The sequence below is a fragment of the Triticum aestivum genome, chromosome 6B (assembly GCF_018294505.1).
Source record: "Triticum aestivum cultivar Chinese Spring chromosome 6B, IWGSC CS RefSeq v2.1, whole genome shotgun sequence".
NCBI lineage: Eukaryota > Viridiplantae > Streptophyta > Magnoliopsida > Poales > Poaceae > Triticum > Triticum aestivum.
In genome coordinates, this window is record NC_057810.1 from 208,276,458 (window position 1) to 208,297,182 (window position 20,725).

The window sequence follows — 20,725 nt, forward strand, 5'->3', positions numbered from 1 at the left end:
AATCTGACTGTTGGACACGTGCCAGTTCCTTAGTGACTCAGGGTCATTTCAGACGTATCGGGTCGGGTTACCTCCTGGCTATAAATAGTCCACCCCCTACACCATAAATTGGTGGATGCTCAGAGTTAGTGCACGGCTTTTGTCATTTGAGAGCAACCCACCTCTGAAGTAGCCAGATTCTCAATTTCAATGTCTCTAAATCCCATGCCTCCCTTATACTTCAGCATCGTCATCAAGTCTGACGAGACCCATGCCGTCTTCCTTCCTTTTTACTAAACAAAATTTGACCCTATTTCAGTACCACTTGATAAGCCCGGATCTGTCTGACCAATAGGAGATAGGCAGAAGAACAGCGCTAAGGATAGTTACTGAAAGGCAAGGCTTATATGAATGTGCTTTCTAACAGTCTTAGTCGATTGAAAGAAAGGATTACTATCCAAGCACGATAAAAAGAATATAGATAGAGCCTCTATAACTCGAGCAAATGCCATGAGTGAGACTCTAGGACTTTCAGCATTCATCCTATTTATGATAAAGCGTAGAGAAATACTTGCAAGGACAAAGCCCAAAACACCCAGAGCCAAAGAGTGTTAGGCATCACTGAAGTCTTTCTGTCCGAGTGATCTGAAGACTTGTTACACTTGAGGACTGTGAATCCTCCAGCCGGTTAGGCGTCGCGTTCTGAGCATCCAAGAGTCATTGTGGATTGCCGGTGAACGAAGTCTGTGAAGGTTTGGAAGTCTACCTAGAAGACTTACCAGAGTGATTGGGCGAGGACTGGGCGTCCTTAGCTCAAGGGGAATAAGGTGAAGACATGGTCTTCTGAGTTAAATCTCAGCCTCCCTAACCATACGTACAGTTGTCGCAACAACTGGAACTGGTCTACCAAATCCTTGTCTTCGTCAAGCTACTGGTTCTATCCTCTACTCTCCTTACTTTATAGTTGTCTTTGTGAAGTCATTGCTTGCCAGTCTGATCTGTTTGACTTCACTCCTTGAAGACTAATATCTTTTTAGCTTCGTACTATCTTCCTTTCTGATCATGTCTACCTAGTTGCAGTTAGTCTTCGTGCTTTCATTGTATTGTATGTTTGACTAATGCTTGCCTAGTGTAGTTTTCATTCCGCGGCTTACTATATAGGCTCAGTTTACCTGGTTTGCTTCAAAGCCTCCGTGTTTTGAAGACTTCCATAAAAATCGCCTATTCACCCTCCCCCTCTAGTCGATAACTAGCACTTTCACATGGCGCCTAATCTTGATGGCGGGGGTGGAACAACATCTCGACGTGGTGGTGACACCATCATGAGTAGGGGTGGAGCGGCTTCCCACCGTGGCAATGACTACCATGTCACACTATGTGGCATCCACAAGTGTAGCCCTGGAGCGACCGCTCCTCTCCCTTTGTGGCCAGTCTAGAGCTTGCTTGGTTCTTCGACCTCCTCGCATGGGAAGATGTAGAACCGGGCATATGTCAAAGGGATAAGAAACGATCTAGCAGGAAGTAATACTCGTATTTTTGTGCTTGGTGTAGGACTTTGGAAAAGGTGTATCTGTATGCATGTGTAGTGGTTGATAAAACAATCTTATCTTAGAGCATCTTCAACAGCTGCACTAAAAAAATGACCTTTTTAGCACGCGCGCAATCGATAAATGGGCTCCAGCAAATGCGCGATAAACACGCGCATGGCATATAGAGTACAGCGCGCGGTCCGAATTGCCATCGCGCACTGTGTATTTGGTGTGCCCGCTTCCGCGCGCCGCACAGTCGAGCGCTCGCACCGCACTCTCTCCGCCGCACCACCTTCGCCCGGCCCCGCGCCGCCGTCGGTGAATTGGCCCGATGGACGCCCGCGTCGGCACCCCCCTCACCCATTCATACACCCGCGACCCCTCTGCGACCGCCGCCGCAAACCCTAGCGCGGGGAGCTTTGGCTTTGCCTCCGCCTCCGCTCCTCCAAGCACCGGCATCACGTGCGGCCTTTTCATGCCACCATGGATGACCTCGGCGGTGGGTGGAGTCACGCCGGCACCCGCTGTGAAGCCACGTGCCCCCTCTTAAAGCTCCCAAATGCGGCGCGGCCGAAGAAGGGAAAGGTTTCCGTGAAGAAGAACAAGGCGGCGAACGGCTCCGGCTCCTCCAAGCCGTCGAGGAAGAAGCTTGCAGGGCATGCGACGGATGCGGTGGCTACCGAAGCACCGGCGAGCTCACTTGTTGAGCCGGCGGCCGACGCACACAAGGTGTTCGAGGAAATGCCCCAAAGGTATAAAAATTTCACCAACTTTTTGTTGTTGTTATTTTTTGAATGCATACATATAGATAGCTCATTTGCTTCGTTGTACATCCTTTGTAGTTTCAATGATGAGGCATATATGTCAACTATGGGTGTTAGCTCCAATAATTGTCATTGGTCTCAAACCAATGACATGCATTTCGATGACCATGAGTTCGAGGTGGACGAGGATGGTGAGGGCATTATCGATGCACCGAAAGGAAGAGGAGGCAACTACACTAATGATGAAGACGTCTTGCTATGCAATACTTGGTTGCAAGTGTCAAGGGATCCATCCGTTGGAGGTGATCAAAGTAGAGATGCATATTGGAGCCGAATGAAGGAGCACTTTGATCTACACAACAAGAGTGGAATTGACCACTCGGCACGATCTCTTCGCTCCCGGTGGTCGACAATCAACCGAGATTGTCAAAAGTGGGCGGCCGCACAAAAGGCGGTTGACAAGTTGAACCCAAGTGGCACTAATGATATAGATAGGGTAAGTGCCATTTCATCCATGTTCATCATGCTTGTTCTTGGTGTTTGTAGTGCTAACTTGTTTTGTTTTTTTTTGCAGTTCAATATTGCACAAAACTTGTTCAAAGGAGAGGAGACGAAGAGCAAGAAAGGGAAGATCAAGAAAGGGAGACCATTTACCTTGCCTCATTGCTATGAGGAATTGAAGGATGATGAGAAATGGAAAAAGCGTGATGGTATCGATGATGTTGATGAGAGCAACAAACGCAAGCGAACCATTGAGTTGGATGATGATGAGGACGAGGCATCAAGTGATGATGGCAAGAGAAGCCCTACACCAAACTCGGTTTCATACTCAAAGCCAAAACGACCGGATGGGTGCAAGAAAGACGCAAAAGAAAAGAAGAAGAGGAAAGGGAATGATGAGCTCAAAAATGCTATGGAAGCTATTGTGAAGGCAAGAAAAGAAGCGAACGAGGTGAGGAAGATGGCAAGGAACCACGATGTCGCGGCCGAGGAGAGGAGGTTGGCACCGAGGAGAGGAGGGTGGCGGTCGAGGATTGGAAGGTGGCATTGGAGGAGAGGAAGGTGGGCATGAAGGAGCGATCTAGGCTGTTGGATTGGGAGAAGTACTTGTTCTTCTTGGACACATCTATCCTCAATGAGGCGTAAAAGAAGTATGTCAATCTTGCCCGTGAAGAAGTCTTGATCCAAAAAAGAGCCATGATTCACGCCATGGGTGGCGGTGGCATTGGCGGCATGGGTGGCGGTGGCATTGGCGGCATGGGAGGCATCGGTGCCATGGGTGGCTTTGGAGCTACCATGGAGATCATGGGTGGCATGGGTGGCCTAGGAGCACCTCCGGGCGGCATTGGCGGCATGGGAGGCATGAGTTTTGCGTCTCTCATGGGAGGCATGGGAGCACCTCCGGGCGGCATGGGTGAAATGTCTTCCAGTGTGCCAACACCTTCACATGATGTTGTTGAAGATCTTGCCAACACCGCGCGCGACAATGAAGAGGAGGAGGAAGAATCGTCTTCGGATTATGAATCGAAGGAAGAGGAAGAGGAAGACAAGGACGAGGCTTGATTATTGATAGGCCATTCTTTGGTGTGAACTTTTGTGTCATGAACTTGGTTCGGATTTTGAATTTAGTTGGATGATGTTGTAGGCATGAACTTTTTATGTCATCATGAACTTGTTTGTGTGATTTAAATTATGTCATGTCTTTGTTTTCATGTTTGAAATTCATATGATGTCCAAAATGCAACATATGACAAGTGCCGGCTGCTCGCGCGCGCTGCATTTTAGCATGCCTGCTGAAGCTACGTGTGTGCGCTGCATTTTACAACGGTCGCTGGAGCCCGCGCTGGCTGCCGCGCCAAAACAGGCGATCGGCGCGTTGTAAACGCATTTTTAGCGCGCCGCGCGTTGAGTGGCTGTTGGAGATGCTCTTAGGCATGGGACCAAATCTAGAGAAGGCAATAAAGAGCAGTTTTAACATGGGCCCTCTTATCTGAATTTTGGGATAGTAATCCTCCGAATTTCTATTAGGTGAACTAGTTCGGGGATGTAACTATCATCTGATTTGAATAAAATGTGCCGCAACTTAAAAAAAAAGTTGATCCCGTAGCGCGTGGAACAGGACAACAAGCGCGTGCGTGCGTTTTATAGATTTTCCGAACAAGAAACCCACAGAATCATAATTACAGGCCAGGCCAGCCCCAGGACTGGCCCTGCTCAAGCTCCTTCCGTGGGCAAGGCACGTGGATGTCGACCCGAGAAGAGATCAAGAGATATCTTCCATCTGCAGTGACGCAGGCAGTAAGACCCGGAGAGAGCGCCATGCAGATGCAGCCTCAGGGTGACGCGGGTACAGCGGATGCGGCGGCGCTACGGCCCGACGCCATTGATGCGCTCGGACAAAGTCGACCGAGGAGCAAGGTGCGTCGTGCGTATATAGTGGAGTGAAACAGCGGAGGTACCTTGCTTTGATAAAAGCTACCTGGTGACATTAATACGTCTGGTTGGTTAACCGTCCCATCCCGTCCTGCTCCCTCACCCTGTGCATTTCAAAACCGAACCGAAAAACCATACCGAAAATAAACCGAACCGAACCGATTTTATGATTTTTATGGTTTCTGATTTCGGTATGGTATGAACTTTTCATACCGATTTAAATTTTGGTTTTTATGGTATATACTGAAAAACCGAACGGTTAACCGAATAAACCGAAGTAAAAATAAATTTATATTTCTTGAGATGAACAACCATACAAGTTGTCATTTTTCTTGTACATGAGTCAAAATCACTAATAAGCATCATGAGTCAAAATCACTAATAAGCATGTAAAATTTTCTTGTAACATAGTCACTTTTCTCTTTTTAAAATGCTAAGCATGTCGATAACCATCAACAGATGAATTAATGCATGCATATATACTTATATATATAGTCATATACTATTTGTGTAAAATAATATGTGTTTTGAGTCATAAATTTGCAAATTATTATTACATCATTTTCAAATTCGCGTCAACTTTGGTTTTTATGGTATATACCGAAACCATACCGAAATAATTTGGTATATACCGAAACCGAACCGTATTTTAATTTCATACCGTATTTACCGAAGTATTAATATCGTACAAACCGAAAAACCGTATAAACTGAACCATGTAAACCGAATAAACCGAACGCACAGGGTGACTGCTCCCCCTCTACTTGTACCACTCCACTGCACTGCTTCCATTCCATAGTTCCAGTCCACCTGGTCGAGAGTCGAGACTCAAGAGCGAGTAGCTGAGACCCACCCGTGGATTCTTTCACACATGGACGCAAAGGTAGAGGCGGCCGGCGACGACGCGGTCCCGGAGGCGCCGGAGCAGTCCATCGTCCTCATCTCCGCCGGCGCCAACCACTCCGTCGCACTGCTCTGTAAGCCGCCACTCCTCTTGCTCTGCGCCGTCAAACCGCCGCCTTGCCTTAGGCTTCTCGTCGATCGGTCTGATGATGAAGCGCGATGTGGTGTTTCAGCGGGCCAGATGGTGTGCTCCTGGGGCCGGGGCGAGGACGGGCAGCTCGGCCACGGAGACTCCGAGGACCGGCCGTGCCGACGGTGCTGACCTCCTTCGACGTGCCACGCATTACGTCCGTCGTCTGCGGCGCCGACCACACCGCCGCCTACTCCGACGACGAGATGCAGCTCTACAGTTGGGGATGGTACGCCGTCACCCTGTGCGTTCGGTTTATTCGGTTTACATGGTTCAGTTTATACGGTTTTTCGGTTTGTACGGTATTAATACTTCGGTAAATACGGTATGAAATTAAAATACGGTTCGGTTTCGGTATATACCAAATTATTTCGGTATGGTTTCGATATATACCATAAAAACCAAAGTTGACGCGAATTTGAAAATGATGTAATAATAATTTGCAAAGTTATGACTCAAAACACATATTATTTTACACAAATAGTATATGACTATATATATAAGTATATATGCATGCATTAATTCATCTGTTGATGGTTATCGACATGCTTAGCATTTTAAAAAGAGAAAAGTGACTATGTTACAAGAAAATTTTACATGCTTATTAGTGAATTTGACTCATGTACAAGAAAAATGACAACTTGTATGGTTGTTCATCTCAAGAAATATAAATTTATTTTTACTTCGGTTTATTCGGTTAACCGTTCGGTTTTTCGGTATGTATCATAAAAACCAAAGTTTAAATCGGTATGAAAAGTTCATACCATACCGAAACCAGAAACCATAAAAACCATAAAATCGGTTCGGTTCGGTTTATTTTCGGTATGCTTTTTCGGTTCGGTTTTGAAATGCACAGGGTGAGTACGCCGCACGCCGCACGCCGCCTCCTGTTCCTGGATATCTTCTACAGTAGTTTCGTACTACGTGACGAGGCTGTGTTGGGTGTGCTGTGCAGGGGAGACTTCGGGAGGCTGGGACATGGCAACTCGAGCGATGTGTTCAACCCGCAGCCGGTAGTGGCCCTGCAGGGGATGAAGATCAAGCAGATCGCATGCGGTGACAGCCACTGCCTCGCCGTCACCGTCACCGGACAAGTGCATAGGTAGGTGTAGGTACCCTCAAAACCTTAATAAACAAGTAGTACGTATTTTGCCATGTAGGAGTATTAATGTGTTTCAGCTACTGCCTTATGCTGCTGTTTAATTTGTTTCAGCTGGGGGCGCAATCAGAACGGGCAACTTGGTCTCGGAAACAATGAAGACTCGCTGCTCCCGCAAAAGATCAAGGCTTTTGAGGTAAGTATAATTTTTGTCGTGGTTTTAGTTCAGATACAAATAAAAGAGTTATGCTGGCTGTTGGTTTTCCTTTGACATCACTGCTGTTGGGTACTAAGCAGGTAGGAAAGAACACGTCTGTGAAGCCTGTGGAGGGTTTATTTATCGAGTCTCACTTCGGTACAACCCCCTCACTAATAAACATATAAAAAACAATAACATATACGCCATACGAAAACACCTTGTACGAGGCTCTCTGCGTCAGTTCTTGTGCGTATGGGCCGGCCCATTAAGTCACATCCGCCTGTTTTATATATAGAAAAAATACTGAGAAAACGGAGGTCCATTTTATGTACAAAAAATACTGCAAAAAGAAAAAAGTACGGTGAAAAGGGAGGTCCGTTTTATGTAAAAAAATGCAAAAAGGTAGATGACGAGGACTCAAAATCGGGACCTCAAACTGTTGGCGCAAACTACTTGCCACTCGACCCAACAACTGCTTGTGATTTCATATAGCACGGATTTTATAAGAACACACAACAGTGTTCATATGTTGAAACAAATCAAAAAAATTCTTGCAAAAATGTGAATAATTTGGAAATGTCGAATATTGTTTTGGAAAAAGAACATAATTTATGAAAGTCCAATTTTTATTGAACAATTTCTGAAATTCCAAAAACTTTTTGAAAAAGAACTTTTGGGTTTCCAAGCAATTGTTTTTGGAAAATAAAAAAAATCCTGAACAATTAATAAAAATGCAAACAAAATTTGAAAATTCCAAACATCTTCAGAAAAAAGAATGAAAACATGATTTAGAAAATATGAGCATTTTAAAGCATGAGAACATTTTTAGAAACTCAAATAAAAATTGGAAAAAGCAAAACTTTTTTGGATACGTGAAGTTTTTTTTTATGCAGATTTTTTTTAAATCCGTATTTTTGTACAAAAATTGTGTACAAAAATTGAAAACAATAATGATTTTATAACTTCTAACTATTTTTGAAAAGCACGAACATTTGTTATATTCCCAAACATTTTTTAAAATTACAAACAAAATTTGCAAATATGAACATGTTTTTGAAACTTCAACAAAAAAATTATAACATGAACAATTTTTTAATTTTCAAACACTTTCCGAAATCATGAACAATATTTTGAAAATGCAAATAGTTTTAGAAATTCCCAATATGCGTCAGACGGGAGTGATACCGTTGCCTAATTGGGCCAAGGCCTAAGTGTTTTTTTATTTTCTTACCTTTTTGTTATTCTTCTATTATTTCATTAATTCAGTTTCTCCTTTTAAACGTTATTCATCTTTTTTGAAACCAGTTATATTGTTTGGAACACCAAAATAACAATTTTAAGGAAATGTTTTAAATTATTATTTAAAACTGTTATTTTCGTCTAACATTTATTAAATGATTACTAGGAAAATCGTTTACTTTTTTCAATTATGCTTTTGTATTCATTAGTTATGTTAAAACCTTAAAATAACAGTTATTAGTACATGTTTAAATTGTAATTTTAAATAATTTTTTCCTTCAAACTTGGCATGTATGCCTACTATGGGCATGCCCACCCATTGGTAAAAGTTGTGGTCATTACAAAAATGTTCCAAAAAACACGATGCTCAACGTAGTGTGTCCGGGTAGGGCAGAAGGCTCTGTTTGAGACCATGTTGTTTCTTGACATTTGTCAAATGAACCCCAATTGTTTCCCCTTAGCTTGTATGACCAATTCATGGCATCATGCCAAGTTGTTTTGGTTTTTGGTAAATTTTGCATTTTGTAGAGTTTTCTCAGTCAAAAAAGGCCGATAAATGGACGAACGTGTCGCAACTTGCATAGGGTGTCGGAAATCGTTCAAAGCTGGCATGAATGCGTACCATGGACATGCCCACCTGGTAGTAAAAGTTGGGGCCATTTTAAGAATGTTTGAAACTAGACCATGTTCAATGGAGGATGTTCGGGTAGTCCGGAAGGCTCTGTTGGAGAGCACATTGTTTATCAACATCCTTGAATTGACCCCAATTTTTTATAGCCTTATATCACAAATTCAAGGCACCATGCCAAGTTGTTTGTTTTTTCGACAAGTTTTACATTTTCTAGAGTTTTCGTAGTTGAAAAAGCCCGATAAAATCATCGGATGTGATGCAACTTGCATACGGTGTGGGAATTCATTCCAACCTAGTATGGATGCCTACCATGGGCATGCCCACCTTAGAGAAAAGTTTAGGGTTATTTCATGCACGTCCAAAACTAGACATGTTCAACGGAGGGTGTTCGGATATGCCAGAAGGGCCCGTTTGAGAACATGTTTCTTTCAGCATCCATCAAATGACCCCATTTTTTCCATGAGCTTGTATAACCAATTGAAGTCACCATGCCAAGTTGATTTAGTTTTCGACAAATCTTGCATTTTTGGAGTTTTATAGGTGAAAAGTGGCCGATAAATGGCTGGACATGATGCAACTTGCATACGGCATCAGAATTTATTTAAACCTATCATGGACGACAACCATGGGCATGCCCACCCGCTGACAAAAGTTGGGGTCATTAAAAAAAGTCCAAAACTAGACCATGTTCAACACAGGGTGTCTGGGTAGGCCAAAAGGCTCTGTTTGAGAGCATGTTGTTTCCTGAGATCCTTTAATTGACCCCCAGATTCTTTTTATAGCCATGTATCACCAATTCAAGGCACCATGCTAAGTTGTTTGGGTTTTTGATAAGTTTGCATTTTCTAGAGTTTTTCTCGTTCAAAAAAGCCCGATGAATGGTCGGACATAACACAACTTGCATATGTTGTCGAAAATCGTTCAAATCTAGCATGGATGCCTCCATAGGAATGCCCACTTGCTTGAAAAAGTTGGATTTATTTCATGCATGTCCAAAAGTAGACCATGTTCAACAGAGAGTGTTCGGGTAGGCTAGAAGGGTCCGTTGGTGAGCATGTAATTTAACCTAATTTGAATAATTATGTTATTTGCAATTACCGTCATTATAAATCAATATGAACATTTTCTTATGTCCTAACCATTTCCTAAAAAATTTCAACAATTTTTGAATTCAAAATTATGTATAAAAGTTTTACAAACTCGAACACTTTTTCCAACATTGTTGAACAAATCCTAACAATAGATGAAAATTCCGAATAAAAATTGCAAAACATATACTTTCAAGAAAATTATCTACTTTGGTTGAAACGTATTCATAAATTTGTGAACAAACAATTCAAAAAATGCGAACATTTTTTTAGGTTCCCGAATAATTATTAAAATTTTAGACAATATGTAAAAACAAGAATTTTTTGGATATTCCAGACAATATTTTAAATTTTGAAAAGTTTTCGAAAAAAAATAAATTTCAAAAAGGAGAAAATGAATTAACAAATTAACAAAAGAAAACTCAAAAATGAAAAATAAAAAATGCTTAAGGCTTGGCCTAGCTAGGTGACGGTATCGCTCCTGTCGGGTGCCTGATGGGCCGATCCAAGCATTCGGGGTTTGAAAAAGTTCACAAAATTTTGAAAAAAAATGTTCACAGATTTGAAAATTTTCGCAGATTTTAAAGAAAATCACTAAAAAAAGTTCAGTGATTTTGAAACTAAAGTTCCCGAATTTGTTGTTTTAGTCGGGTTTCAAAGTAAGTTCAGGAATTTGAAAAAAGTTCATAGGTTTTGATAAAAAAAAGTTCACAAAAGCTGATAAGAGTTAGTGGATTTGGAAAACATTCATGTATTTGAAAAAAAGTTCACACATTCGGAAAAAATTCATGGATTTAGAAAAAGTTCAAAAATTTAGAAAATGTTCATGAGTTTGAAAGATTCATGAATTTAAGAAAAATCACGACGTTAAATTTTTTTTTTGAATTTTGAAAATGGAAAAAATAAATGAAAAAAGGAAGAGAAAAGAAAAGAAAAACAGAAGAAAAAACCGCTCGAATCAAAAATAAAGAATACAAAAGAAAGTTGTGCTTTAGCATTGATTTGAAGAAGGAAAAAGAAGTAAACTGGGCACATCGGGTCAGTTGCCTGACTTGTTTAATAATGTTGCACTTAACCGGGAGGTCAGGAGTTGGAATCATGTGCCCGCACTTTTTTTTTTGAGATTTAACAGAAAAGAAAAAGAGTAAATGGGACCAAGCAGAAGTGTTATTTATTTATTTTTGAATATCATATTTGCATCAGTCGGTATTTCTAGATTCTACTTGAGTGGAAGTATATCTTATAGCTAACCAGTATACGATGTGGTAGTGAGGACCGTCGTTTTGGAGCCCGGGCTCATCTACACCCCTCCATAAATAGTAAAAATAGAAAAGATAGCAAAATTATTTTTAAAAAATTGTTATCTTTTGACATCCAAGTTGCTTGTGCGCTAGGAGCGTGCGAATTTTCATAGTGAAACAACGTTTAAGGAGCTGTAGTAAAAAAAAGGCTCTCAATAAAACTTAGAAAAAAGACACTTTGAAGGCCTGATTTTGTATTTACTTTGTAGAGCTCCTTGATTATCATTTCACCATGACAATTTGCATGCTCCTAGCGCACTCGGGCATCCGGGATGCCAAATAATTTCAGTTTTTTTTCTTACTATTTTTTTAATTTTACTGTTTGTTTGGAACAAATGGGCGTCGGCTCATTTATGGATTACCGCTGTGGAAATTTGCTTTACATACTACCCCCTCCGTCCTAGTATAATATAAGAGCGTTTTGATACTGATGTAGTGTAGTGTCAAAAACCCTATTATTATGGGACTGAGTGAGTAACAAATATGAAAGGAAAATCATGCTCCTAGCTTGTATGCCAAACCCTGCACCGCCACCGAGAGTGACAGAAGAATGTGTGCAGGGTGTCTGCGTAAAAATGATCGCTGCTGGCGCCGAGCATACTACGGCCATAACAGAAGATGGCCATCTCTACGGATGGGGCTGGGGTCGATATGGCAACCTAGGTCTCAGCGACCGCGACGACCGATCAGTCCCGGAAAAGGTTTCTTCCGTTGAGGTGGGTAATCTTTTGCGGAATCTTCTCCCGATACTGTGCTAATTCAACTGTCTACTGTAAAGTTCCTGCGTTCTGAACAAGTGCTTGTGTCATTCCCTTGTAAACTCTTAATCTTCCAGGGAGAAAAGATGGCGCTTGTTGCATGTGGGTGGCGCCACTCGGTCACTGTGTCGTCGTCTGGTGGTCTGTACACCTACGGGTGGAGCAAGTATGGCCAGCTAGGCCATGGTGATTTCGAGGACCATCTGGTTCCACGCAAGCTCGAGGCCCTCAAAGACGTTTCCATTTCTCAGGTACTAAGGGCAACTCTAATCTTAATGGGCAACTCTAATTGATCCAAAAAACATGTGGGTGGCGGGGCAGCGCTCGGAGGCGGCGCGTGGCAGCGGCAGCACAGAGGCGAGTGGCGGTGCGGTGTGGAGGCGACATGGCATGGCGGCGGCGACATGGCATGGTTGCAGCCCGTCAACATTTTATGGAAAGACCATCTTCCCGTAAATGTGAGGGGAGTTGGGGGCAATCATACGATCCCATAAAAATTCTGGGTTTACTTTGAGCTATTGGAGGGCTATTTGTGCCTCAACTTCCCTAGATTTTTAAAGGATACATGAGCTGTTAGAGTTTCTCTAATTGATCCCCAATATATTTTAAAATCCTATAAAATGCATGATCCTTGGTTTACTCAAAGAAGGGATGCTACTGGAACTACAAAACGAACTCATAAAGCACATGTGGCAATTTGCCAGGGAAGAATAACAATTTCATCTATCATCATTCAGACCATTTGTTGATTTTTCTTAGTACACGATTCATTCTCGGATAATTTGTTATGTTGGAATTCAAAGTTTTTTTTTGGACAATAAGTTTGGAATATCGTTGAAATATTTGAATGATTTACATGAAAGTTTGAATTAATAAGTTACCAAAAAGTGGGTGAAATGGACTTGAAGTTAGCAAAAGGAAGTGAGAACTAGTGAAATAGAAGTTTTAGGGATTTAAGTTTTGGGGTTCGATTAGAATGTAGCCAAAAACATGGAATATTTTAGGGTTAGGTTTTCGAAACGGGGTTTTGTGAGTTAATTTTTGAGGATCGATTAGAGTTACCATAATACAGCATACCAAGCTTCCATAATGGTTTTTACTAGGGTCCACTTGCTAGAACTTGGAATGGGAGCCTTGGCGCAGTGGTAAAACCGTTGCCTTGTGACCATGAGGTCACGGGTGCAAGTCCTGGAAACAGCCTCTTACAGAAACGTAGGGAAAGGCTGCGTACAACAGACTCAAAGTGGTCGGATCCATTCCCGGACCCTGCGCAAGCGGGAGCTACATGCACCGGGCTAGCCACTTGCTAGAACTTGGGGAAATTGTCCTTTAAGGGTTATGTTTTTTGAAAAGCTTCAGTGCCTGTTTGATTCATAGGATTTAAAAAACAGGAGTAGGAAAAACTCATGAATAGGATAGGATTGCATGTGGAAAGTAGAGGATTATGAGAACACGAAAATTTGTAGAAGCGAGTGTTTGATTTGCAGGAATACGAAAAACACAGGAATCCTAAAAGTTATGGTTAAATTAAGGGTAAAACATACTGGAAGGTAAGATGGAGTTAATATTGTGCTACTTATGACATTTATCTTATTCTTTGTGGGCATGAATGTAAAAAGGAGGCTCGAGTGGGTTGCAATTCTTTTGTTTTTCCATTGGAACTCTACCCAAAGGATAAATTCCTCCGTTTTTCCTATGGTCCATTTCTTTGAATCAAATGCATGAATAATATTACCATATGAATATTTCCTATTTATGTACTTTTTCTCGATTTTCCTTGTGAATCAAAGGAATGGTTCAGGAAGACATGATCTGGTGGTGTAGATTGCAGGTGGGTGGAGGCATACAATGGCAGTCGCTTCAGATGGGAAACTCTACGGATGGGGGTGGAACAAGGTGATTAGTCATATACTCAAATTTTTCTTCATATTATATGATCCCCCTTATCTGCATTAATCTAAATTTCATTAATAAGTTCTTATATATGAACATCAATTCATTTGGTCGTTAAATATGATGTTCACCATTCTATTCTGTGAGTACGCATCTTTGCTATTGTATAATGTGATTCATAGAACATAGAGAAATGACAGGTGAGGACTTGATCTCCTTATTATGCATCTTTAGAAGTTCTCACCTCTTTGGAAATCCATCTGTTATTCTTTTGCCTTGCCATAAGTCCATAACCAACCCACCGTTTCAGCTTGCTACCAAACACAACTGCCAACACACAGAAGCATGTTCGATAAGGAAAACCCACCGAAAGCGTGAGCGTTATGCTATATGTCAATGCTAGCAACCTGTATCCAATTCATTATCTGCTGCTGGTCTTGTTTTGGTTAGCGATTTAGCTTGAAAAACTAAAGTTGTAAAGTGAAGGAAAACTAGTCTTTTTTTTCGAAAAGGGGGACTCCCCGGCCTCTGCATCTGAACGATGCATACGTCCACATTTATAGATAAAAAGAGGTTCAACAAGGTCTTATAGTCTGAAAACAATAAAAAACGGCAAGCTCACAAAGAGCCACAACGTCAAAAACAGAAGGCCCAAAAGCCACAACCGGCTGGCATAACAAAGATAGGTAAACTAATCGCCTATCCTATTACATGACCGCCATCCAAACCGGTTGAAGATATCCCGCGCTACCATCTCCCACCGGATAGATCCAGTAACCAAACGCTCCCTGGCCTCCGTCGGAGTGAGTAAGGGCCACATACGAATCAGCGCAGTAGCTCGGAATAAAACCTGCAAAAAATGAATAGTTATTGTTCTGTTAAAAGCCAAATCATTTCTGCAGTTCCAAATTGCCCATAACAACGCACATACTCCTACACGAATGTGTCTAGCTGTTTCGGACTCTATCCCAACAAGCCACGTTCCAAATAACGTACTGACCGAATTCGGAAGAGTAATGTTAAAGGCAATTTGCACCGCGTGCCACAAAACTCCCGCCAACGGGCAATCAAAGAAGAGGTGCTTGATAGTTTCGTCCCGATCACAAAAACTAGTCTGGTTACATCTTGTTATCACCTCTCTTCTTGTCCTGACCCATATTTTTAATATGTAGTTTGGCCAAGTTGGTGTCGGCGATAACATAGATCACTGTTCCCCCGTGGAGGTGAATTTCCCCGACGAACAGGTACGTGAAGTTTATTTGCACAATCTTTTGCTTATATAAATTACTTAAATGATGTGGTTGTGGCTTGGGGCTACAACATTTATGACATGTTCCATTAAATCATGTGAAGATGCATTCGACATTTGATGCTATGATATACTCCTTCCGTCCGAAAATACTTGTCATCAAAATGGATAAAAAGAGATGTATCTAGAACTAAAATACATCTAGATACATCCTTTTTTATTTATTTTGATGACAAGTATTTCCAGACGGAGGAAGTAGTTTCGTTCTTTAGTCTCATTTACATATGGGTATGTGGATTGCAGAAAATTGCACAGGTTGCCTGTGGATGGAGGCATACTCTTGCCCTGACAGAAAACAAGAATGTTTTCTCATGGGGTAGGGTTGCCAGTGGACAGCTTGGTCATGGTGAAATAATCGACAGGTAAACATTTATCAAGTACATGTTGTTGCTCTTTCTTTTTGACGAGGTACTTGTCAGTTGCCACTCAGACCGCGCCAATCAATCTTTTTCTTATATATAACGTACGATAAATGAATCGACAAAACGGTTGCACCTCGTTAAGGAACACACCCAAGATGATCGATGCCCTGAGCCTGGACGGGTCTGCTTGCAAGCAGCTGGAGTCATCAAACGCTGTTCCAATGATAGGTTTGCATTTACATGAAGGTCTGCTGGAAAGTCTGTGCACATGCATTTCCTCATGTTCAGTTTACGACATGTCTTCATATTTTCAGCTAAAGTCTGGGTCCCTCCTTCGAAGCGATTCGCCATCGTCCCCGAGGAGAATGTGAGCAAGCTGCTTTAAAAGAATATTGTCATGTGGATCGTCTACTACGGAGCACCGTCACTGATACGCCACTTCACATTTTCTGTTTCCAGGTTAGTAAACCAGGCAATGGAACCGACAAGCACGCGCCTGAAGGCGATGCCAAGAGGATGCGCGTCTGAGCATATGTCCTCATTCCACCCTCCTTGGTCACCTATCAGTAATTCAGTATACAAATAAGCTTATTAGCTTGGACAATTTTCTCCTTCACCATCTAATAGTATACAACTACATGGTGCCCAGTTTTAGAGCATTGTCTTCATCCTGAAGTATGATGTATTTAATGATGTACTCCCTCCGTACATCTAGATACATTCATTTCAATGACAAGTATTTCGGGACGGAGGGAGTACTTTAGAGTCTAGTGGTTTCAAAAGGTATTGACCAAGGTGGGCGGCCGCTTGTTAAATTTTCAGTTAAAGGGAACCTCCCGATTCTGGTAATTTGTAAAAGCATAATAAAATAATAAGTTTTGTTAATTCTCACACAGCTGAGGAATAACAAAGTCTTAATCATTCATGGTTGTTATATTCAGAGCAATTAATTGAGGGGTATCCCTTGCGGGAGCCCCTCAAGGGTCACGTGTCATGTGTTGGTCGCTTCCTCCGAATTTTATTTTATATTTATTTTTATGCATTTTTAGGTTTTAAATAATTTTTTTTGGTTTTTTCAGCCTTTCGGTTTCGCCTGGTTTTCCCTAAATTTTGGATGAATTGGTACATAGTATTCGCTTCCACCAGTGTGTCTCTCAGAAAATGAAAAAAATGTGTTTTTTCGTAAGAGGCACGAATTTGTCTCTCGAAAAGAGAAAAAGACATGTTTTTTTTGTGAGAGGCACATATTTGCTTCTCGTGGATGGGGCTTGGGAACACTTGCACAGAGGAGGACATGGACTTCTTCTATGCCTCAACGACCATCATTTTGGGCAACGGTGCCAAAACACCTTTTTGGGATTCCCCATGGCTTCTTGGGCGGAAACCGAAGGACATTGACCCTTTGATTTATGAGGCCTCCACACGCAAGAACTGGAAGGTGCGTGAGGCCCTCCATGGAGATGCTTGGATTCTTAAGATCGGTCGCAACACCATCGTGTCCGGTGACCACATCCTCCAATTCTTCATGTTATGGATGCTTGTGCATGACCTACCCTTGGATCAACAAACTGACGATGACATTATTTGGAAACACGCCAACGACGGGTCCTACTCCGCGGCCACCTCCTACAAGGATCAGTTTCTTGGACTGGCACTTTCGCCCATGGACTTTATGATCTGGAAGGCTTGGGCCCCTCCTAAGATCAAGATTTTTGCTTGGTTGGCTATCCAAGACCGGATTTGGACAGCCGACAGATTGGAGCGGCGCGGTTGGCAAAACTGTGGACTTTGCCCGCTTTGCAAGCGTGTTGGCGAGACGGGTGCACACCTCTTCTACAAATGCCGCTACACCATAAGGCTATGGAACTCGGTCATCCTTGAATTTGGTCTAGCGCACATGGACACCTCCTCTTGGCATTTGGATGGATCTGTTTTGGAATGGTGGGAAAAGCGAACCTGCTTGCAAAACCCAAACCGACGAGCCTTGGCCTCACTTACAATGCTAGTCTCTTGGACGATTTGGAACGAGCGTAATGCTCGGGTCTTCCGACACAAGAGCGCACCGCCTCCGATCCTTCTTCGTGCTATCATCAACAATGTCAAGCTTTGGGTTCTCGCGGGAGCTAAAAAACTGGGGTGTATTCTTGTGCGCGAGTAGTTGCCATGCCGGGCATATGGGTCATTTGTAACACTCTAAAACACTTCTCTCTTATTTAATGAATGAGGCAAATCTTTTGCCTCCATTTCGATTTTTTTTCTTACTCGAGCTGTGCCTCTCGGAAAAGGAAAAAAACATGTTTTTTTCTTCTGCGAGAGGCACATATTTGCATCTTGTGGAGACACAATTTTGGATTCGCGAGAGGCATAAATCGAGGGCTTTTTTTCTTTCACGAGAGGCACATATTTGCTTCTCATGGAGGCATAGTTGTGGCTCCCGGAAAAGCAAAAAAAAACATATTTTTCTCTTTCGGGAGAGGCATAAATTTGCTTCTCGTAAATGCGAAGAGGATGTCTCTAAGCATACGTTCTTCTACCACCCTGCTTGGACATCTATCAGTATACAATAAGCTAGCTTGGTCAACTTTCTCATTCACCATCTACTAATTTTTGGATGGGGAGGCCGAGTGCTTACTTGCCTTGAGTTGAAAGAGCCTCTGACAGAGATGCGCGTGCTGTATCACCGTGAAGTTGTAATTCAGGCCAGGGCGGAGCCTCATGATGCCGGCCGCATTCTTGTAGTCCCAGGCCGGTCTCTCCTTGTTGTCTAGAGGAGCAATGCGGCGGCGGATGAAATCGGCCCCGATCATCTCGAGCGTGAGCCCGGCTGAGGTGAGGTGGTGGATCCTGGTGGTGGTGATCGTGAGCTTCCCGTCATCAGCATCAAGCTCGCCCCAGTCGTTGCCGCGGACCGGCGGCTTCCGACGGACCTCGCAGAACTCTTGCGGATCCTTCTCCTCAATCCAGCACCACCGGCCCCGCCATTCGTCCCACTTGTCCTTTGTGGAGCCCTCCGGGTACGTGCCCTTGCTAAGAGCCCTCGGGATCCAAGTGACGCACCCAAAGATGGCGCCGCCTGCCTGGATGCGGGGGACGAAGTAGTGGCGAAAGAGTGCGGTGTTGGGATGCACCCCGGCAAAGCCCTCGCAGAGGTGGGCGAAGAAGGCCATGCATGCCACGACATTTGGCGTAAAATCCAAAAGATGGAAGCCGTAGGTGTGCATGATGTCATTGAAGAAGTCGGAGAAAGGGGGGCAGAGCCAGCAGGAGAAGTAATCAACGAAGAAAGGGTATTTGTGAGGACATGGCTTGGCGAAGGGGCCGGGGATGATCTTCGTGGCAGGATGCCCTGAGGGTGAGCGCGTCAACTGTCGAGATGAAGAGGGCGTGCTTCTTCCACAGCTTCACCAACTCTCTCTCTGGCACTTCCTTCCCCTCGGCGGCCTTGGTCGCGCCCTTGCCCTTTCTTGCTTTGGGCGCCATGGCGGCTGAGAATAGGCGAGGGATCAAGAAGCAATGGAAGCGTGACAGCGACAAGCAGAAGCGAGAGGCTCTGGTTTGTGCTCGAGGAAGAAGAGGGGAATAACGGTTCCTAGATTGGGAAGGGCATAGAGGGTAAATGAGCAACGCCTCTGCGGATTCCTCTTTTTATGGGGAAGGCGCGGGCCGCCTCTTTACAATTTACTGTGGAGTGATGCAGGCGTGCTGCGGCCATCCCATGCACAACCCCCACGTCACGCACTCAATGTAGATCGTGGGGAAGCGCAACTGACGAAGATTTTACAGTGGTTAAAACCCTGCCACGCGTGCCCGCGCACTGCTTTGGGCCTAGCCCAACTACGCTTTGCGCTTATGTGTGGCCCAGGCCCGGGGCTCCCGTTAGTGTACAAAAGTATGGGATCTTCTGTACCCTTTACTTGTGTACGGGCAGTTGTAGCCACGCCTGCGGCAGGGCTTGGCAGGGCGGGAGGGGACAAAGTAGAAGGCTACCAAGACAACAATCAATCCAAAGAACTAAGAGCAGAAGGCAGACTAGCCCCCCCGGCAACATCCCTGCCGGGGCAGCCTATGTGGCCCCCGACAAGAGCCTTGCTGGGGCGACCTGCGAAGCACCAGCAAGGCCATCACCCTTGAGGCTGAGAGCTTTGACACCATCAACAGTGTCAAGGCCAAGGCTCAGGGCGCGCATGCAAAGTAGAATACATATCTTTGTGAAGATTGATAACCTGCGGATCCACGTGGGACCAGAAGGTGAAGACCCCCGGCAAGACCCTTGTCGGGGACGACCACGAGGGCTTGCCCGGGGACGATTGCGGGGCCGCAGCCAGGCCTGCGCCCGACAAGGTTTTGCCACCTCACCACCACTCCAGCGCGACGACCAGCTTGCCAACTAGGCAGACGCCTATGTGGCGGCATGCAAATCTTCGTGGAGGCTCTACCACCGCGCCAACACATCAGCTAGCTAGCTAGTGTGGCACTGCATGCCTCATCATCCTGGATGCGTGTCAAGGCAAGGAGGGGCGGCGACGGACGAGACGACTTCTATTGCCGTCCCCGATAAAGTGAAGGGGCATGTAGGCAGCTCATTAAATGTGTTTGTTCTATGATGTCAGAGATAAACTTGTACACTATAGCTTGCTTTCCACCTCCTGTGTGCCACTGTGGCAACTCCTTTGACATATAAAAGGAGGCCCGAGGCGTATCGAGAGAGGATTCAGACTTTTTGGACTAGGCATGCATCGTAGCTAGTTCAAGAGCTCAAGAAAACAGAATATACACCAAACCAGAACTAGGGTGTTATGCACCTTTGCGGCCCGAATTTGGGTAAAAAAACCTCGCGTTGATCACTAGACCTGCTCTTTGCACGACTCTCTCCCTGCCAACCATAGAAGGGATCCCCGTGATCCCATAGGTGTTCGTTTACCTGACATGGAGAACCCCACTTTTAAACTTGGGATGACATTTTCAAACCCAGAAGAATTGAGAAAGGCATTGGAAAACTACATTGTGAAGAACATAGTGTTAGTTAGGAAAACAAGGAGCAATGCAAAAAGGCTAGAAGCCATATGTGTTGGGGACTGCCCTTGGAAAATGATTGATGTTAGAGACTC

The 20,725-nt window shown here is 43.8% G+C and overlaps 1 protein-coding gene across 1 annotated transcript; it reads left to right on the forward strand.

Annotated features, from left to right (window-relative positions):
- The first annotated feature begins 1,991 nt into the window (after positions 1-1,991).
- On the forward strand, positions 1,992-16,265 carry LOC123139104 (ultraviolet-B receptor UVR8-like). The gene is made up of 14 exons (XM_044558906.1): positions 1,992-2,260; positions 4,459-4,690; positions 5,505-5,682; positions 5,790-5,967; positions 6,595-6,840; positions 6,952-7,033; positions 11,856-12,011; positions 12,131-12,304; positions 13,878-13,949; positions 15,119-15,190; positions 15,499-15,617; positions 15,760-15,845; positions 15,932-15,984; positions 16,077-16,265. Exons 1-14 carry the CDS (start codon positions 1,992-1,994, stop codon positions 16,143-16,145), a joined length of 1,986 nt encoding a protein of 661 aa, XP_044414841.1. The 3' UTR covers positions 16,146-16,265.
- The last annotated feature ends 4,460 nt before the right edge of the window (positions 16,266-20,725 follow it).

Excerpts from the sequence above, each read along its gene's own strand:
- LOC123139104 (XM_044558906.1), top strand. The coding sequence starts at position 1,992 with ATGGATGACCTCGGCGGTGGGTGGAGTCACGCCGGCACCCGCTGTGAA. Across the intron at positions 2,261-4,458 it reads TTCGAGGAAATGCCCCAAAG|GCCAGGCCAGCCCCAGGACT; the intron begins GTATAAAAATTT and ends TCATAATTACAG. Across the intron at positions 5,683-5,789 it reads CCACTCCGTCGCACTGCTCT|ATGGTGTGCTCCTGGGGCCG; the intron begins GTAAGCCGCCAC and ends TCAGCGGGCCAG.